Source organism: Psammomys obesus, unplaced genomic scaffold (genome assembly GCF_907164565.1).
Source record: "Psammomys obesus unplaced genomic scaffold, mPsaObe1.curated_primary_1811, whole genome shotgun sequence".
Classification (NCBI taxonomy): domain Eukaryota; kingdom Metazoa; phylum Chordata; class Mammalia; order Rodentia; family Muridae; genus Psammomys; species Psammomys obesus.
The window spans coordinates 14,354,912-14,375,519 of NW_026585895.1; the positions used below are offsets into that span (position 1 = coordinate 14,354,912).

At 39.1% G+C, this 20,608-nt stretch overlaps 1 protein-coding gene across 1 annotated transcript in view; it reads right to left on the reverse strand.

The window, feature by feature from the left end:
• Ubr3 (ubiquitin protein ligase E3 component n-recognin 3) overlaps positions 1-20,608 on the reverse strand; it is a 128,909-nt gene that overhangs the window by 37,459 nt on the left and 70,842 nt on the right. Inside the window, exons 21-27 of the mRNA XM_055599958.1 lie at positions 20,404-20,508; positions 19,364-19,537; positions 17,025-17,485; positions 9,890-9,978; positions 8,139-8,288; positions 6,353-6,486; positions 1,649-1,759 (exon numbers count right to left, since the gene is read on the reverse strand). Coding sequence (XP_055455933.1) covers positions 1,649-1,759; positions 6,353-6,486; positions 8,139-8,288; positions 9,890-9,978; positions 17,025-17,485; positions 19,364-19,537; positions 20,404-20,508 — 1,224 coding nt within the window. The remainder of the gene's footprint in view (positions 1-1,648; positions 1,760-6,352; positions 6,487-8,138; positions 8,289-9,889; positions 9,979-17,024; positions 17,486-19,363; positions 19,538-20,403; positions 20,509-20,608) is intronic.

The following is a 20,608-nucleotide window of genomic DNA, read 5'->3' on the forward strand; positions in this document are numbered from 1 at the left end:
GTGAGTCAATGTGCCAATGCCTTATGATCCTGCCACATGCTTCCCTGATGTGCTAGACTACGCTCTCAAACTGTGAGCCAAAAAATTCCTTCCTTTACTTCTTTTCTTCCTTCTATTGCGTTTGTCAGGTTTATCAGCACACAATGGGAAAAGTACAAGCACCATAAATTCTTGAAGTAAGGATCTCTTTTATTTATTGTCACATCCCTAAAATTCATCACAGAGCCTTCAAAACTCTAGAATCTGAATAGTTGTTGAAATGCATAATGTGCTTAAGAATGATTAATTTATCAATCCTGAATTGATAAAAGCATAGCAGAGACAGCAGGCACACTCAGATCATGGAGTGCACGAGTGGCATTCAGAGAGAAAGTAAACTTCATCCTATCAAGAGGAAACTCCAAGAAAGTATTGATAAACTTTTGACACATCATCAGATTTACATTTTAGGAAGATAAAATAGAGTAAGAAAATCAGTACTGAAAGCAATCACATAAGTCAAGTCAAAAGAAGGCATACATTGTGTATGCAGCTCCAGAGAGATGAATGCTTACTTTTTCCTTTTTTTCCTTTTAATACCAGTGGGAATAATGAAGGCAGAATATTGCCAAGTGATAGTCAAGAACCACCAGTAGAATCCTGGCTCGTGACTGAACATGAGTGATGAGGAATAAGGAGAGAAATGCTTCTGCATTATGAATCTATAAAAAGAAAATTCACTTTTACAGTAGAAATATTTTTAAGTAGTTGAACTGAAAGACTAAAAAAGACTTTAGCTATCTGCAAGGTCAAGGGAAGGTTTTGAAGGTGGCAGACCTACACGTTTAAGTACTGAGAAGGGAGATGTTACCTCCCAAACAAGCCTGGCTTCTGCAGTGCTGGAGGCAAATGGCTCCTCGAGCACAGACAGGGAGGTTATTCCTCAACAGAGGCAGAAACAACTTCCAATCCAAGAAGTAGAAAAGAAGGGACAGGCCAGGACAGAGCCACGTACCGGGGAACTGTATTTTAAGTGTAAGGAGGTGAGGGAGTGTGTGATAGAACACACTGATTTCTTGGTGACATAAGAGCTGATGAGTGAAGTTCTTAGACTTTAGGCAAAGAGTCTGGATGTGGGATGGCAAAGACTTAGAATAGCTGCTGAGGCAAACAGGAAAGACATGATGAAAGCAGGGACCTAAATTACTACATGTATTTATAGGCCATGAAACATGATCTCAATCAATGATACAGGAAATCGTAAGTTTGGATAATTGTTCACTTAGTTTCATGATTTTCTACCGTCTTCTGGTCCACTTCTACATCTAACATCAAAAGAGGCTGACTAATGCCTGGGAATAAAAACAGACTAGGCTCAGCACAAGAGAGTAGGGTTAGGAAAGAGCTAATGAACACGGAAAAGTGCAAAGGTTAAGAGTGCTGAAGACAGTGAAAAACATGAAAAACAACAACGTGATCACATGACAAGATAATCCATAGGCAGCGGAGCTTAGCACTTCAGAGCAACAGCAGCCAACACTAAGGGGGAGTCATGGGAGAGAGCTGCTAAAGCATAAAATGTATGGTGTAAAACAAAAAACAAACAAACAAACAAACAAAAACCTGGGAAGCTAACAGACACCTTTAATTTTTTTTCTAATCAACTTACCCGTAATGATTCCATATAGGATTTATGACAATCTATGTGCAATGTGTGGCCACAAGTTTGCACATAAACACCTCCTTCCCAGCCAATTGATACTGCCAAAAGGCAAGAACTCTTCAAAGAGAAAGAAAAGACAAGAGATAATTCATTTTAAAGAATTTCTAGAATAAAAAGTAATTATGAACATCTTGAGATACATTCAATCAAGCCTGTCATGCTTTCATGTATATCCTAATACAGTTTTGTAGCTTTATGTTGTAAATTAACATATGACTAGAGAGCCATAAAGCAAAGTCTTTATAGTTTCCAAATGTCTGTGCTTACAATAGAAGAGATCACTATCATAGACAATCCCTTTCCTAGCCCGTAACATAAGCTCTTCATATTATGGTTCAGGGTCTGGGAGGGTGGCTAGTCCATAAAGCACCTTCCAGAAGACTTAAAGACTTGAGTTCACTCAGTACCATGTGAAAGCCAGGAACGGCAGTACACGTCTATACCCCTACACTGGGAAGAGAGATACAGGCAGAGATGGCCCTCGAGCTCAAATGAATACAAGAGCTCCGGGTTCAATGAGAATCTCCACCTCAGAACAGAGAGTGATGAGGAAGACCCCCAACATCACCCCAGACATGCACACATACGCGTACACACACGCACAATATACAAAAAAATTATGGTTCAGTGTGAGCTACTCTGTTGCAGATCAGTTTATATGTTCTGTATGGCACTAACCCCTCCATTTCTGACATCAACAGTTTCATTTCGTAATGCAGATCTCCCTCTGGCTTCCATAATGCTAATCTCCTGTAAGTTTCCTTCCCTGCTTCTCTTACACTTCCTTTGTTTACTTGCACCTTTGATGTTTACCCCCCTCAAGGGGGCACTACTATCTTGCCATTGAAATTGTGCCTGCTATGGAATTGTTATTTCGTTCACCCTATAATCCTAGGTGCCTCGCCTAAGAGAGGGAGGGAGAGAGGGAAGGATGGATGGATGGATGGATGGATGGATGGATGGATGGATGGATGGACGGACGGCCAATAGATAGACAAAGAGATAGATAGTTAGATAGACAGATAGATTGATAGGAATGTAAGTAGACAGACAGACAGATAGGGCTATAAGACATTTTTTCCCAAGCCAAAAACTAAAAATTTCTAGTTCAGTGTCCCTCGAGTAACATAAAATCACTATGTCAAAACTCTGTCATCTTCTCTGCCTCTTGGTTTAAAATTCTGCAAGCACTTACTGTTAAAAAAAATTAAATCATCTGTTATCAACCCCTATTTATGTGCACAACACAGTATCAGTTCTCAACTCCTATCACATACTACATATAAGCTTAAGACTTCAAAAATCAATGTTCCCTCCCGTGTTCTTTTCCTCTCTCTCTCATTTTCAGCATTTGATCTGCCAAACAGCATTTGAGACTAAGTCTGAATTTATTCCGAAAAATCTGTAGCAATAAGACAGGCAGAGTCACACGAGGCACAAGGGACAACATATGAGTGGCAAGCACCCAAGAATTCGAAACCTCTCATTAAAATGTTTCTGCAGGGCTGGAGAGATGGCTCAGCAGTAACAACACTGGCTGCTCTTCGAAAGGACTAGGGTTCAATTCCCAGCACCCACGTGGCAGCACACAACAGTCTGTAACTCCAGCTCCAGGGGATTTGACACCTTCACACCAACATTTATGCACACAAAACACCAATACACAAAAAAAATATTTCTATGTGCTTAAAAGATAGTGTAAATCTTTACATTTTTTTCTCAGCGTTGGAAAGAAACTAACATATCATAATTTAAGGTGACCCAAATGTTCTTTAAATCCAATGTTCCAACAGCAAATCAAAATTCTTCATGAGAACACAAAAGTTGAAAACACTGCACAGGGGCTGGTAAGATGGCTCAGAAGATAAAAGCATTTGCCATACAAGTGTGAGGAATGGGGTTTTAACCCAGAACCTACAGTGGAAAGGAGACAACTGACTCCCCCAAGTTTGACCTCCTCACAAGTGATGATATGTATAACACACACACACACACACACACACACACACACACACGACAAGGAAGTACAAAATGCCTCCCCACATAAAGATGTGCAGCAGCATAAACCCAACACTCACAGCAGGAAAGCAGGGTTCTAGTATTACAAATCAGAAAAAAACAACAGGAGGCCTACTCATCTCTGCTTTGTTTTGAAGATCTTTAACAGAAAAACAGATTTGAGGGCTAGATCATTTCCGAGTCAGTGAGTAGTCAGTTAATAAACATGCTGTTCTCTTCAGCACAGTACTATAAAAATGTGAATAATCTTAACTTTTAGTTACAATAACCAATTGTTTTGTTTATTAAGTACTTTTGAGACAGGCTCTAACATAGCCCAGGCTGTTCTTGACTACGTAGTCCAGGATGACTTTAAACTCTTGACCCTAATAACTCCATCTTTGAAGTGCTAAAATTACAGGTATGCTACCACCCCCTGGTGAGTAGTTAGCTTTAAAACTGAAGATAGCAGTCACTCGCCTATATAACAGAAGTCTTGTTTGAGTCTGCTAGTCAAAAGGACAGGAAAACTGTCAATGAGATTTCAACTACATGCCCACCGTCGCTGTGCTAAGTGCTTACAACTGAGTTTCCATGAAGTCTGGATTTGTGAAAACCCCATACAGTAACAGTGCTGTCTCTTTTCATAAGACAAGAATGAAAACACTATTAAAGTTTAAGTTGTAAGTGACAGAAGCCAAGTCCAAATCTAACTCCAAGGCTCAGGTTCCCTCCTTCCTCTGTGTCATATTTTCCGTGTTTCTATAGTTGAACATATGTGCTATTTTACAGAACTTAAATTCTGTGTGTGAATTTCTCTGTGTAAAACATGCAGCTTAACTCTACAATCCATATCAATGCTAACTAAGTTATTCTTCTGCCCATGGAGTCTGTTCTAGCCAAAACTCCTGTCCTCTATGTTAGAGTCATTCAATAAGAAGTCCAGGTATCCGGGCACAGGGCGCACGCCTGTAATCCCAGCACTGTGGGAGGCAGAAGAAGGTGGTTCTCTGTGAGCTTAGGGTCAGCCTGCTCTACAGAGCGAGTCCAGGACAGCCATGGCAACAGAAAAACCATCTCAAGAAAACCAAACAAAAACAAAAAGGTCCAGGAAGCATCAAGAATGCAGAGACCAGGGACTAACCCTTAGGGAGGAGGAGGACAGAAATCCATTGTAAGCCCTGATCTTAAAAGGCACACAGTCAGGAAACATACCATATACCGACTACAGAAGTACAAAAAATCATGCTATCAAAAGAAAAAAAAATCTAATAGTCATTAACACAGGAACACAACAGCAGAGGTTTTATTTAAAAACAAACACTTTATCTTGAAATGCATACTTTGCCTAAGAAAATTATACCCAATCAATCGTCTTATATTAGATCTCTTTTCCTCACAATCACACTAAGTTTATATTTTTATTGAATTAAAAAAAAAAAAACAAAAAAACTTTTCAATAGTGGGAGATGGCTCAGAGCAGATAAAGGATTTATAGCCCAAGCACTGAAGGCCACAGTTCAAATCCCCAAAACCCACATAAAAGCGAGGGAGAGACATGTGTACCACTTGTGTACCTGGTGTCTGCAGAAGGCAGAAGTGTGTCAGATCTTCTAGGACTGGAGTTGCATACAGCTGTAATCTACCAATTGAACATGGCTCCTTTGGAAGCCATGTTAACTGCTCTTAACTGCTAAGCCATCTCTCCTGCCCTCAAATAAGTATTTTCAAGGAAATTCTGTTGGTGAGATTATGCTGATATCTTTGTTTATGCAACAATTTCAAATTTTTTTATTTTATTTGAGATGGGTTTTTCTGTGTAACATCCCTGGTTGTCCTGGAACTCTCTTTGTAGACCAGGCTGGCCTCCAATTCACAGAGATCTACCTGCCTCTGCCTCCTGAGTGCTGGGATTAAAGGTGTACACCACCATGACTGGCTCAAGTCCAGTATTAAGTGGACTATTTTTTATGTCCGTGTAAGTATCTATGAATGTGTATGTGTCACATATGTACAGACAGCCATGGAGGCCAGAGAAAGGATGTTGGATCCCTGGAGCTGGAGTCACAGGCAGTGATAAGCCAGCCAACATGTGTGCTAGGAACTGACCGCAAGTGCTGGAAGAGCAGCACGCACTCATAACTTCTGACCCATCTATCTTTCTAGAACTCTGCTTTGTACAATTTGTTGCCACTGTATTAGATGCATTTTTGTCATAATACTGTGCATTTTATTTGGACCAGTTTAAACTAGATGCATGTACGTGAATACCAAAGCCAAATAAAAACAGAAAAAAACATTTGTTGCATGTGTGGTGTGTGGTGTTTAAGTGTAGCCAGCTTGCCTGAAGGGGCTTGCCTCTTCAAAGCAGTAGAAAAACAACTAAGATACTAATAGACATAAGACAAACAAACAAAAAAGAATAGACTCCAAAGTTGTTTTCTGACCTCTACAAATGATGGTCTGCATGTCCCTCCTATACACACAAAACCACATACATCATGCATGCCTTCACACACAACAATAAAGATATCAATAAAATAGATACAAACATAATACATTTTAAAATAACCATAACTTCTCTTTGAAAAGTGAGGAAGAGGAGGACGAGGAGAAGGAAGGCTGAAACTGTTTGATAATAAGAATACTTACATCTTTAAAATAGCGTTGTAATAATGAAAGCCTCACATCATGAACTGCCGCACAAGTGTCCCAAGGGTAAATCTGTTCCTCTTCTGTGATTGGCAACTTTTTCGGCTCCATATTGTCCCGACACTGTCCTAAAACTAAGTAACAACAGAGACAAAAGTTCATTAAATAAGACAAAAAAAAAAAACTAGCTATTTTAACAACCCAGGTTATTCACCATAACAACCAATAGTAAATTTAAATTTTTCCAAATATTTTTAAATATCAAAAATTAAAATTTTATTTCAATGTCAGTCATTGTTTAAATCTTTTATTAAAATGTTCTGAACACCTTAATAAGAAAAAAGTGGTTGCCGAGCTTGGTGATATACACCTTTAATACCAACACTAAGAAGGTAGTGACTGGCAAATCTCTGTGAGTTTGAGGCCAACCTGGTCTACACAGTGAGTGAGTTTCAAGACAGTCAGGGCTATGTAAAGAGACTCTATCTTAAAAAAATTAAAAATATAAGAGTATTATCTGTCAAGTAAATAAAAGACCAAATATGACAGAATTCACCCTTTAAAACAATATTGAAGCTTGGTGGCACATTCCTTTAATCCCAGCACTTGAGAGATAGAGGCAAGAGAATTTTTGAGTTCTGGGCCAGTCAGGGCTACAAAGTGAGACCCACGATAGCCAGGGCTGTTATAAAGAGAAACTTCATCTTGAAAAACAAAACAACAACAACAAAATTTAGATAACTGGGGGACTTTGAATATAACCATAACACACAATATTAATATTAAATTTTCTGATTATGATAGTAGTGCTGCTATTATTAAACAGAATGTCCCTGGTTTTCTTCTGGAAAGGATGTGTGTGCTCACATGCTTTGTAAGCATGTTTTCTGGTGCACAAAGTATTGAATGTAGCAATCTGGACAGGAAGCAGGTAGAAGGTATTCAATTTTCTCAAGACACAAAATGTTGTAAAAAAATTTGGGAAGATAGACATAAATATGACAGAAGAAAAAAGAGTAATGTTACAGTTCTATAAGTATAAAACATCAAAAACCAAAATAAGGACTACAAACACAGACACAAATATCACACAGGACATAGATGTTCCAAAAGACCACTGTACCACAATAGGTGTATGTTTGTCTTTAATGTATCACTGAAACAGAAATGACTTTTTTGAAAATGCATTTGCTTGGGAAGAGCTCATGAGGATGAGAACCTAAGGTGTATCATTGTACAGCTGGCTTTTGGGGAGATTTAGAGCAGCTATGGAAATAAAGCAGAGAAGCAAGGGGATGCCCACAACTAAAACAACACAATGTACAGTCCTCTTAATACACTACTAAATTCATTGCTAGAATTTTGATGAAGGCTTTGCATCTACACTTGGTAATGCATTCTAGTACTTGCATATCAAGGGCATACTAGCCTTATATGGTATTTTTGAAAATGTTCCTTCTTCTGTATTTTGGACATTTTAGAAAGCTTGGCATTAATCAACAGAATTCACCATCCTGCACTTTTCTTTGTTGACAAGGATTCTGATCTTCCTGCCTCCATAACTCCCGAGTGCTGAGATTATAGGCATCAACCATACACCCCTAATTACATATACAACTCAAAGTTCTTTGCATGTAAGCACATATCCTACCAAGTTGGTAGGATTTTAGAACAGTTAAATCAGCAAAAACATTGAATTCTAATATTAGCTTTCATTTACTATACAGTTATCTTTATCGATGCCACTGTCTAAACCGTTTCTAACAAAATGTGTCTCTCAATTCACCTGACGATGCTTGTAACAGTACAACCAGTCCTGTAGGTCTATCTTCAGAAGAAGGACCGCTCTGTCCACAAATAACACAGTCATACACAGCCTCAGAAACTTGTGGTTCTGCTGTGGCAATTTCCATGGGAATATCGTTCTCAGGAGAATCTGGAGGGGGAAAACTGTAACTCTTAAAAGAAAAGTCCCTTTTTAATAAACCTCCCCCAAAGATCTACTTCAAAAACTTTTTAAGTTAAACACTAACAAAGCTGTATCATCACACAACTCCTGAGAGCCTGTTCAAGTAAAATGTCAGCTACAAGACAGACTAAAACTGTGAAGCTGATAAAAACAATTCTAAGTAATAAATGATTCAATATTTTGATGTTGTATCAATTATAGATAAAAACTGATATTAAAAAACAGAAGTAAAAACATCTGTGTAAGGAACTCAAGAAATGCTCAGAGGTTAAGAGCCCTGGCTATTCTTCTAGAAGACCATGGTTCAACTCCCAGCAACCATATGGTGGCTCATAACCATCTACAATGGGATCGGATGCCCTCTTCTGGCCTGCAGGCATACATACAAATAGAGCACTCATAGACATAAATGTTTAAAATCTTCTTTAAAATGTGTAAGAGAAAATTTTTAATTGCATTTTAAGGAATAGGGCATTTGTTCTAATTTACTTTGAGGTTCTAAAAAGAGGAAATTTATAAAATGACAGCTCTTCAAAAGTTGGTAGAAGTATATCCTAGGAAATAATAGAGGAAAAACTGGTTCCTAATCCTCTATTTCAAGAATATCTCTCAAGTAACAGTCATCAAGATTTATATCAGGAAATCATTATATATCCTTATATTATATCTTAATAAAGCAGAGCTATTACAGAAAATAGGCGATCTTGTAATGTACCAATAAGACATTAACAAGACACACCAGCATATATAAAAAGATAAGTATCAGATACTTTCTCATATATGCAGAAAACAGTAAACTTAAAAGATGATAATCTAAAAGTAGTGAGGAACTATAAAGGAAATATATTATAAGGGAATATAACAGAGGAACTATTATAGGGGAAGGAAATGGGATGGGGAAGGAAAGGTATAAACACATTGTTTTAGACTGTTCATGGCTCTACTATCACATAGAAAATGGTATTCCTTCTCATTATAAAAATCCTAATGCCAATCTGAATTGAACTAAAAGGTATACTTGATTTTTAGAAATCCTAATGAGAAGGCACAAAGAGGAGACATTCAAAAGTATTTTCCAAATCATTATAAGGACCTTAGGGTACCTTCAGAGAAGAGCATCAGAATACAACATCAGGGACTTGTGCCAGACCTAACACATGTGAGGGACAGAGTCACAGAGAACAGAGGGGCTCTTCCTCATACCTGCCTCTGCTCAACAAGGCAGCTGTAATAAATACCTAGTCCCAGGCAGGCAATACGGTTCCGTGGGTGAGGACACTGCCCCAAGCCTGACAACCTGAGCTCCATCTCCAGAACCCACATGGTACAAGGAGAGAAACAACTGACAAAGCTGTCCTATGACCTGCACACATGCTGTGGCATGGGCACGCCTGTACCCATGTGTACACACAATTACTAAACCACTAATCTCATCATTCCATTATTCTACTGTTTAAAGAGAGACAGAAAATTATCTGTACTGTTTAGGGCTGGTAAAAGTTTAGACTAAATGATCCCTATAAATAATAACTAATTGTAAGAATTTCAAACCAAAATTTTTGACTTACCAACATCCATTGCGGTTTCCATAAAGCTTTTCTGTCGTGAGGCAAACTCTGCAAGCAATTTCTGCTGCCGTTCTCTAGCCTTTTGTCGCCTAAAGAGAAATAAACGTTAAGTACATGATGTGTTCAAAACTAATCTAATGTCTTTCAGGAGTATATGACATATGCATGGCTACAAAATCAAGAACAATCTGCTTCCTAGATTACATATTAAAATTCATACAAATTTCTCTATCCCCTCCAAGAGACTGAAAACCTACTGTTTCTATAAGTAAAAATAAAAGTCAATATTTACTTCAGAGTATGTAGATGAGGTAGATAGAAAATCCTAAAAATTACACCAAGGAATTCCTAAAGCTAAAAAACACTTTCAGCAAAGTGGCTGGATACACAATTAACACACACACACACACAAAAACAAAAAACAAAAACAGAAGCCCTACTATATATAAACGACAAACAACTTGAGAAAGAAATCAGGGGGAAAACACCTTTTATAATAGCCTCAAATTATATAAAATATTTTGGGGTAAGTCTAACCAAGCATGTAAAAGACTTATACCATAAAAACTTCAAGTCTTTGAAGAAAGGAGTTGAAGAAGATAACAGAAGGTGGAAAGATCTTCCATGCTCACTGATTAATAGGATTAACATAATAAAAAAAATGGCCATTCTACCAAAAGCAATCTATGGATTCAAAGTAATCCCATCAAAATTCCAACACAATTCTTTACAGACCTTGAAAAAACAATTCTCAACTTCATATGAAAAAATAAAAAAACCCAGAGTAAAAGAACTTCTGGAGGTATCCCCATCCCTGATTTTAAGCTTTACTACAGAGCAATAGTAATAAAAACCAGTAATCAACACTGGTTGATCAATGCAATCGAACTGAAGACCCAAAAATAAACCCACACTCCTATTGGCACTTGATTTTTGACAAAGAAGCCAAAACCATACAATGGAAAATAGAAAGCATCTTCAACAAATGGTGCTAGTAAAACTGGATGTCTGCATGCAGAAATTGAAAATAGATCCATATTTATCACCCTGCACAAAACTCAAGTCCAAGTGGATCAAAGACCTCAACATAAAACCAGATACACTAACTATAATAGAAAAGAGAGAATAGACTTGAACACATTGGTACAGGAAATGACTTTCTCAATTGAACATCAATAATGCAGGCACTAAAATCAACAATTAATAAATGGGACATCATAAAACTGAAATGCCTCTGTAAGGCAAATGGCATCAATAGGACAAAACAGCAGCCTACAGATTGGGAAAAGATCTTCACCAACCCTACATCCAACAGTGGGCGAATATCTAAAATATATAAAGAACTCAAGAAACTTGATATCAAAAAATTCAAATAATCCAGTTTAAAAATGGGAAAAGGATCTAAATAAAAAATTCTAAATAGAGGAATCTCAAATGGCTGAGAAACACTTAAAGAAATATCCAACACCCTTAGCCATCAGGGAAATGCAAATAACAGTAACAAGCCATGCTGGCAAGGATGTGGAACAAGGGGAACACTCCACCATTGCTGGTGGGAGTGCAAACTTGTACAGGTACTATGGAAACCAATAGGGCAGCTCCTCACAAAGTTGGAAATCAAATGAGCTCAAGACCCAGCTATACCATTCTTGGGCCTATGCACACAAGACACTCCAACATCCTACCACAAGGATACTTATTCAACCATGTTCATAGTAGCTTTTTCATAATAGCCGGAAACTGAAAACAACCTAGACATCCCTCAGCAAAAGAATGGATTAAGAACACATGGTACATTTACATAATGGAGCAATATGCAGCTGTTTAAAAATAATGACATCATGAAATTTGCAGGCGAATGAGTAGAACTAGAAAAGAATCATCCTGAATGAGGTAACTGAGACCCAGAAAAATAAAGTATGTATTCACTTATAAGTGGATATTAGCCATTAATTAAACAGTAATATAGCTACAATTCATAGACCCAGAAAGGTTAGGTAGAGAGGAGGGGTCTAGGAGAAAACACAGGTATCTCCCTGGAAAGGGGAAATAGAATAGATTCTATGGGCACATCGGGGATGGGTGGGGACAAAAGCACAGAGTAGGGAGCACATTGGGGGATGGAGGGAGAAAGTGCAGGGAGAGATGTCTGGAATTAGGGAGACTTTTGGGAGTGGTATGGAAACCTAGTGCAGTGAAAACTTCTTGGAATCTATGAAGGTGATCCTAAAGAGGACTCCTAAAATATGGAATACAGTCTCAACTGGCCATCTTTGTAGCCATGTGAGGCTTCCACGTTCAATAGAGTTGTTGGCCAAGGGGGGTCAATCAAAATCCCCAAATAACGAAAGGCTGCTCTCCACAAACTGACCACGGGGCCAACAATGACACGACTCATCGAACTCTTGGAGAAGTAGAACTGGCATCTACATACAGACCTCACCAACACAGTCTAGTCTCTTTGGTGCAGGAAGGTACTATGCAGGCTACTGAAAGACAAATGTGTACATCAATCCAGCCACAAAACCTCTGACCAACAGTCTGTCCTGCCTGCAAAACAGGCTAGGGCAACGATGGCACAGGACATGTGGGAGTAGGCAACTAAGGTCTGATTTGATCTAAGGTCCATTTCATGAGAAGGAACCCACACCCAACACTGTTTGAGTAACCACGAACCAGAGACTAGATAACCCAGAGACCTAGGGTAAAACCAAACACAACTGGTCTTAAACACACACACACACACAAACACACACACACTAAAGAGATTCCTAATGATATTCTGGACAAGTGTCTTATCCAGTCATCATCAGAGAAGCTTCTTCCAGCAGAAGAGGAGAACAGATGCAGAGGCCCACTGCCAGATATTATATGAAGAGAGAGAGTCTAAATTGGAGGTCTCTGTCAAATCCCTTCCCTCAGAGCTCAGGGACTCCCTCAGAAGAGGTGGCAGAAGCACTGTAAGAGCCAATGGGGATGGAAGGCACCAGAAGAATACAGCCCTCTGAATCAACGGAGCAAGGCACAAATAAACTTATCAGAGACCAAAGCAGAAAGCACAAAGTCTACACTAGTTTGCACCAGGTCCTCTGCATATATATTATAGCTCTTAGCTGAGCATTTTTATAAGACTCCTGACTGAGATCAAGCAGGTCTCTGACTCTTATGCCTGTTTCTTGGGACTCTTGTTAGTAAGCCATGCCCAACCTCGATATGATAATTTTTGTTTCATCTTATAATATTTAAAATATTATTATATTTTATTTTGTCACGTTTGGTTGTTATCTCTTCTTCTTTCTTCCTTTTTTGTTTGTTTGTTGGCTGGTCAGTTTTTTGAAACAGGGTTTCTCTATGTAACAGTTGGCTGTCCGGGCCTCATCTGTGTGTGAGGCTGACCTGGAACTCACATCCAGATCCTGCTGCCCCTGCCTCCCGAGTGCTGGGATTAAAGGTGTGTGCTGCCACCCAGCAAAACCTGTTTGGTTTTGGTTTTAATTTTTGTTTGTTTATTTTGGTTTGGTTTTTTTGAGACAGGGTTTCTCTGTGTAGCATTGGCTGTCCTGAACTCACTTTGTAGAACAGGCTAGCCTTGAACTCACAGAATCCACCTGCCTCTGCCTCCCTGAATGCTGGGATGACAGGCATGCACCACCAGGGCTACAAACCTGTTCTTTTCTAATGAGAGACAGAAAGGAAGTGATTCCAAAAGGAAAGATGGGGAAGAAGTAGGAGGAGTAGAGGTAGAGGAAACTATACTGAATGAGAAAAGAACCTGTCCATAAAAGAAGGGGGGGGGGGGGAATCTGGATTTCCAACAATATAATGTCCAAAGGCAATCTATACATCAGAAGGCAACAAAAGAAAGAAATGCCTGTCAGCAAGGGACAATAAACAGGTTCCATAAAGGTCCATGATATTTACATCAAAGAAAATCTAAAATGACAGAAATAACCAATTTCTTGATACCCTAGGTCTAGCTGTCTCCTAATAGTAGGAACAGAAGCCAATGAATCTCTCTCCTGTTCTTCTAGGAGCATTTCTAGGTTAGATTATTTTGTACAAATTAAAAGATGTGAGTCCTGAAGTTAGCAAAAAATAAAAATATTCTAAATATAAGTATTCCTTTGAATTAATTCATTGTTCTTTTAGCATTTATCCCTTATCTACTTCTGCGAATAAAGCAATAAAAAATAAATCAGTAATACATATAAATACAAAAATAAAAGTAGACTTGAAAAGACATGGGCTTCCCCTGACTGTATTATATAAACAGTACTACCACCATAAAATTGCACTTCTATGAAGAAATGTTAAAATATTTTATGGAGGACAAAGAGGAAGAAAAAGGTTAAAAACGTAAGTTGTTTGTTAGTCAAGACACAACTGTTTAAGTTTGCATGAACATAAACAAAATTGATAAAGCTGTGATACAAAACAAACAGTAAAACAATGTCCTCGCGTCTATAAGAAAGCAGGCTGTGTGTTGGTATAATGCTCTTGTGGAATGTTTACAATTTACCCTTGTTCATTCAAATGCTTATTTCTCTACTCTACTATCTGGTTTCAATCCAGACATTGCATTGTGATGTTTATTCTAAGCACCACCTGTCTCAAGTTTGTGTAAACATGCCACCATTTGTTTTCTGTATTTTTTCTTTTTTTATATAATTTATTTATTACAATTTATTCACTTTGTATCCCAGCTGTAGCCCCACCCTCACCACCTCCCAATCCTGCCCTCCTTCCCTCCCTCTTCTCCTCCCATGCCCCTCCCCCAGTCCACTGATAGTGGAGGACCTCCTCTCCTTCTATCTGACTCTAGCCTATCAGGTCTCCTCAGGACTGTCTTTCACAGTCTTGCTCTGTGGCCTGGTAAGGCTGCTCCTCCTCAGGGGGAGATGATCAAAGAGCCAGCCACTGAGTTCATGTCAGAGACAGTCCCTGTCCTCCTTACTAGGAAGCCCATTTGGAGACTGAGCTGCCATGGACAGCTCTGTGCATGGAGTCTAGGTTATTTCCATGAAGGGTCCTTGGATGGAATATCAGTCTCGGAAAAGACCCTTAGGCCCAGATTTTTTGGTTCGGTTGCTCTTCTTGTGGAGCTCCTGTCCCCTCCAGGTCTTTCTGTCTCCCCCTTCTTTCATAAGATTCCATTCACTCTGCCCAAAGTTTGGCTATGTACTTTTTTTTTTTTTTTTTTTTGGCTATGTAATTTCAATTAAGCAACCAGCCAATGCTGTGCAATGGAGATAATAGGGTGGGACATCCTGGTCCAGAGGGGAGGAGAAGGAAACAAGTGGGGGAAATCAGAGAGAGAGTTGGCAGGACAGGACTTTGAACCACAAGGAGAGATGAACCGGACCTAAGATAGGACTAAAAGCAAGCTAATGGGTAAAATCTAAATGGTAGGAAGCTATGTGGGCTTGGAGGTTGAGGATGGAGTAATCAGTACCCAGCACTGTGCTCTAGGTTAACTAAATACATCCTAGTCTCTGTGTGGTGATTCGGGTATACAGCTGTTTTAGGAATAACCATTGTTTAACTAAAAGATAAATCAATGATAAATATTAATGATCAACAACATCTGAGCAAGCCACAGGAAGCAAGCCAGTAAGCAGACCCCCTCCATGGCTTCTGCATCAGCTCTTGCTTTCAGGCTCATGACATGTCTGAGTTCCTGTCCTGACTTCCTTCAATGATGAATACAAATATGGAAATGTAGGCCAAATAAACCCTTTCCTCCCTCTTTTTTGGACATGCTACTAATTATTATTCTATTTTATCCTTTTGTGAGTGTTTTGTGGTTTGTGTGTTTCTGGTGTGTACACATGCATACAGGTATGAGTGGAAGAATGGGGGACTTGCTCTATTACCTTCACCTTTTTTCCTTGAGAATGGATCACTCACCAAAGCAGAAGCTCAATGGTTCAGCTAGATACCCTGGCCAGTGAGCTCCAAGGGGCCCACAGGCAGGCACAGCCAGCCCAGCTTTCTGACACATGTGCTGGGCACTGAGCTCTCATGCTTGCACAGGAAGTAAGTGCCTTACCCACTCTGCCACCTCCCCAGCCCGTCTACTTTTCTTTGTCTCTAAAAACAATTTTTCTTACATCAGTGATGAAGTACAACTATATAAGCCATTAAGGGGCTTCTCATACAATCATCACAGGATGATCTCCTTCCTAACTAGCAAATTACATAAGAGTGACAAACTTATCTGAACTCACAACACTAAACAATTGTGTTAGTTTTTCCTGTCTGGCCTCTTACATCTTCTCTAATGCCACTTGTACTAGTCAGTTTCAATTATCAACTTCACAGAGCCTAGAGTCACCTGACCAGGAAGCCTCAGTTGACAGACTGCCCAGAAAAGACTGAAGACTGGCCTGTTGCCATGTTTGCAGGGAATTATCTTGATGGTTAACTGATGCAGGTGGTCCAGCCCACTGTGGGTACCACCATTCCCTGTGAAGTGGCCTTGAGGTATAGAGAGAGAGAGATCTGATGACCTGAGTTCAATCCTCAGGATCACAAGCTAGAAAGAAAGAACAGACATCCAAAAGCGGTCCTTTGACCTCTACACGTATATCACAGCGTATGTGATGACACGCACACAAGCACACATGCCGCACACACACAATAACTAAAAAGCTTTTAAAAGAAATATCTAAAATAATTATAGTTTTATTTAAAGTTAAGTTAAACTTAAGAGAATTCTTATGCACCAGATCAGTAAGGTACTAGCAATGTTTCTGAAGACACTCCAACTTCCAACGGTAATTTCACACTGGGGTTAGCAATACTCTTTTTACCCACAAAGTGCTCAGCATACACTCACACGCACTATGTTTAATTCTTTACCCAAAAAGTGCTCAGGACACACACAAGCACTGACTATGGTCAACCCTTTACTCACATAGTGCTCAGCGCACACGCGCACTCGCGTGCGCGCGCGCGCACACACACACACACACACACACACAAGCACTGACTATGTTCAATCCCTCACAGAGTAAACAGCCCCAACTCTCATAACTCAGAGAACCAGGTCATTAGCCCTGAATGACCAAAAAAGACAAAACCCCAAACCATCAGCTGTTCCATCAATATTTAAAAACATTGAAAATAAAGATACCTCTCCTCCTTGTCCAGAGCTTTCTTTTCTGCTGCAGTGACTTTTTTGGGGGGCACGGGAGGGGTCACTTTTCTGCATATCTCTTCAATAATGCGCTTGTTCATTCTGCTTTGTACTGCTGCTTTTAGCAATATTCTTTCTACAGCAGTTACACCATCCCCATGACTGTATTTAGGAATTTCTGGTTGTATTAAAACTTCTATGTCATCAAGCCACGGTGGATAGTAAGAGTTTTGTTTTCCTGAGAGTTTGTGGTGAAGTTTTATTAGCAAAGACAATATGCTTTCTTTAATTTCCAAAATGGCTGTAGTCAACTGGGGAGCTGAACCAGGAGCTGACCATTTACTTGGAGTTTTGGGTCGAACCACCTGATTTGCTTCACTGTTGCTTCGATTGATGATCTCCTGGAACTTTTTTCTACGCTCTGCTACTAAGCTGAAAACTTGAGCGGTGCCAGAATTCTACCAGTAAAAATAAGAAAGACAGAAATATAAAGAAGTTACTCAATACCGGTTCTAAAAATATCACTATATTTTTCCAAAGGTCTCTCCAGCAGATTAACCCATTTCCTTCACTTCTTTATCAAAGAGACACAGGACGACTTTACAGGGACAGCAGTGAGGAAAAGGAGGTCACCAGCAGTAACCCTGCCCCCGTAACTACCTGAGCATATGTTCCACAGAAAACAGACAAAGCTTATGCTATACCTGCAGCCATATTATAAAACAAAACAAAACAAACAAACAAACAAACAAAACATAAACTAAGCTTCTCCGCCCCTGATCAAGAAACTACATATATTCTTTACTAACTTCTGGAAGCCTGCTACAGTGTCCACATAGACAAAAAATTTAATTTTTCTTCAGTTTTTCAAGATAGTAAATCCATAGTGAAAATTAACTTCACTTTTAAGGAATTTCAAAGTTCCTTACAAAGACTTGAAATGAAATGAAATGTGAGGATAAAATGTACAGACGAAATTAATCTGCTTCACACTGCACATCACCGTGTGCTCTCTGAATTGACTTTTTTGGTCAAATGTTCTTCTCAATAATTTGTCTTCTAAACAGCCTTTTTGCTAGAGGAAACAAATCAAGCTTCTTAGAAATCATCTTTATTTAAGATATAAATCAGTTTAATGGATTTCAGTCCTTTTAAAATGAACATAAGTATGCTTCTATAAGTCAAATTACAATATATATATATATATATATATATATATATATATATATAAACATTCAAGGTTTTAAAGTAGTCTGAAACATCAGAAACAAAAGAGCTTCTCATAGAGACTCCAAGTGTTTAACTAAAATCCTAAACAGTGTTCACAACAAAAAGAGTGTGGTCAAAACCAAGGAATATGCTAACAAATAGACTTGACTTGAAATATCTAATTCAGCTCTCTTGATGCACATGATACCTAGTTTATAGGAAATAAACTGCTTAATTATTTGGCATGTGGGTGTTTTGGCCACACGCACACCTGTGCATCATGTGCCTGCCTGCACTGGGGACCAGAGTAAACAGCACTTCTGAGCCACCAAGTGGGTGCTGGGAACTGAACTCAGGTTTCCCTGGAAGGGACGCCAGTGCTCTTGACTGCTTAGCCTTCTCTCCAGCCCCACTTCCCATTTTATTTTTAAAGATTAATTAAGCATCATGCAAAGAGCTGCTTTTCAGAGTAAGTTCCAAAATACAAGTATTTATGGGTCTGTTTCATCAGTTAATTGGCACAGAAGCAAAAGAAAAAAATTTTTAATGGGCATGCTACCAGCAATTACATTTATTCTGATTTAGGAAATAGTCAAGTCATTTTTAAAATGTTAGTAAAACTGTAATGCTAAATGTAAGCAGATCCAAGTGGGCCACCTATAACAGGTCCAGAATACTTTTAACACTTAAAAAGAAAATTTAATGCTAACCACTCTACATTTTTTGATCAGTAACATAAATTTATTTAAAATTAAATATAAATAACTGTTAAAAGTAACACATACTAAATGAAAGAAATATTTTAATTTTAATCATATTAATCACACACATACACACACAAATACTTCAGTGGTTTTTTATTTCCTCATTTCCAATTAGCTATGTTGCTAGTTAATGCAAATACCATACACATCTACCTCTCTTTGAAGAACTTTAGGCCGTCGGGAATTCTAGCAGGTTGAAGGAAAAAGACTGGTTAAGGCAACAGTGCTCAGACATACCAGGAAATAAACAACAATTTAAAGCTCCTCTAACCATGCTTTCTTCTGAATGTCGTAAGTTATCTAAGCAATCTCTCAGCATAATGTACACTGCTCCCTTTTCATCTCCCTCACTGTTAAACTTACCTGTAAAGAGCCTAAACCATCAGAGCTCGTGCTGGCAAGCGAATCCCTTTTCAACTCAGGAGCAGTCTCCGGGACTCGTACTCTAACATAATTTATAAAGTGTCGCATGTTTGATACCAAGTTGCTGCCAGGGAACCAACTGTCATGACAACGTTCTGGTCCACCCATTGATACCTAAGACATAAACAGATAGAGAGAGAGAGAGAGAGATGGATGAGTAGATGAATGAATATGCAAACACACATGGGAGCACACACACACTAGAAGCCATAATTGGTGTTCTCACCATAACACCAAAAATACATAAACAGCTTTCTTTTTTCATTTGAACAATAAATGTTCTATTTCAGTAATTCCACAAGTGACAAGGAAAGCCTCAAAGGACCATATGCGTTTTAAGAATAAAGTCTTTTTAGGCCAGTGAGTTGGCTTAGCTGACACCCTGGCTGCCAGCCTTACAACATGAGTTAAAGCCCCAGGTCCCATACGGTAGAAGGGAGCCCCAATGCCTGCAAGCTGTTCTCCGCCTGCACATGTGCGTCATGGTGCACATCCACACACTAACGAAGTGAGTAAACAGGACCTTCTCACCAGTTCTTCAGCTCTCACAATTAAGAATCCAAAACCAGGGGCGGGAGAGATAGCTCAGTGGTTAACAGCACCCAGAGGACTCAGGTTCAGTTCCCAGCATTCACATGGCAGCTGACAAACATCTGTAACTCTAGTTCCAGGCAATCTGATGCCCTCTTCTGGCCTCCACAGACACTGCATGTAAGTAATGCTCAGATAAACATGTAGGCATACACACAAACAGTGGTGGTGCGTGCCTTTAATTCCAGGACTCAGGAGGCAGAAGAAGGTAGATCTCTGAGTTTGAGGCCAGCCTGGACTACAGAGTGAGCTTCAGTACAGCCAAGGCTACACAGAGAAACCCTATCTCAAAAAAAAAAAAAAAAAAAGTATAAACATACTTCTTTGAAACAACAGCCTCAACAGGGTCCGCTTCCTCCTAAATGTTCCAAGACAGAGGCAGAGCTCACCTCTTCCGCAGAATCATCCTCGGCAGCGTTTTCAAGGCCTAACTCGATCAGATACAACACCATGCAGAGCACATGTTCAGACAGGTTTTGATGATCCATCAGAATCTTCAAAAAGAAAATACCCCAGAGTTTTTTCACAAAATGTATTTCAATTAATATCCAAAAACACTTTATTACAAACAAAAAACTATAATCAGAAAATTAT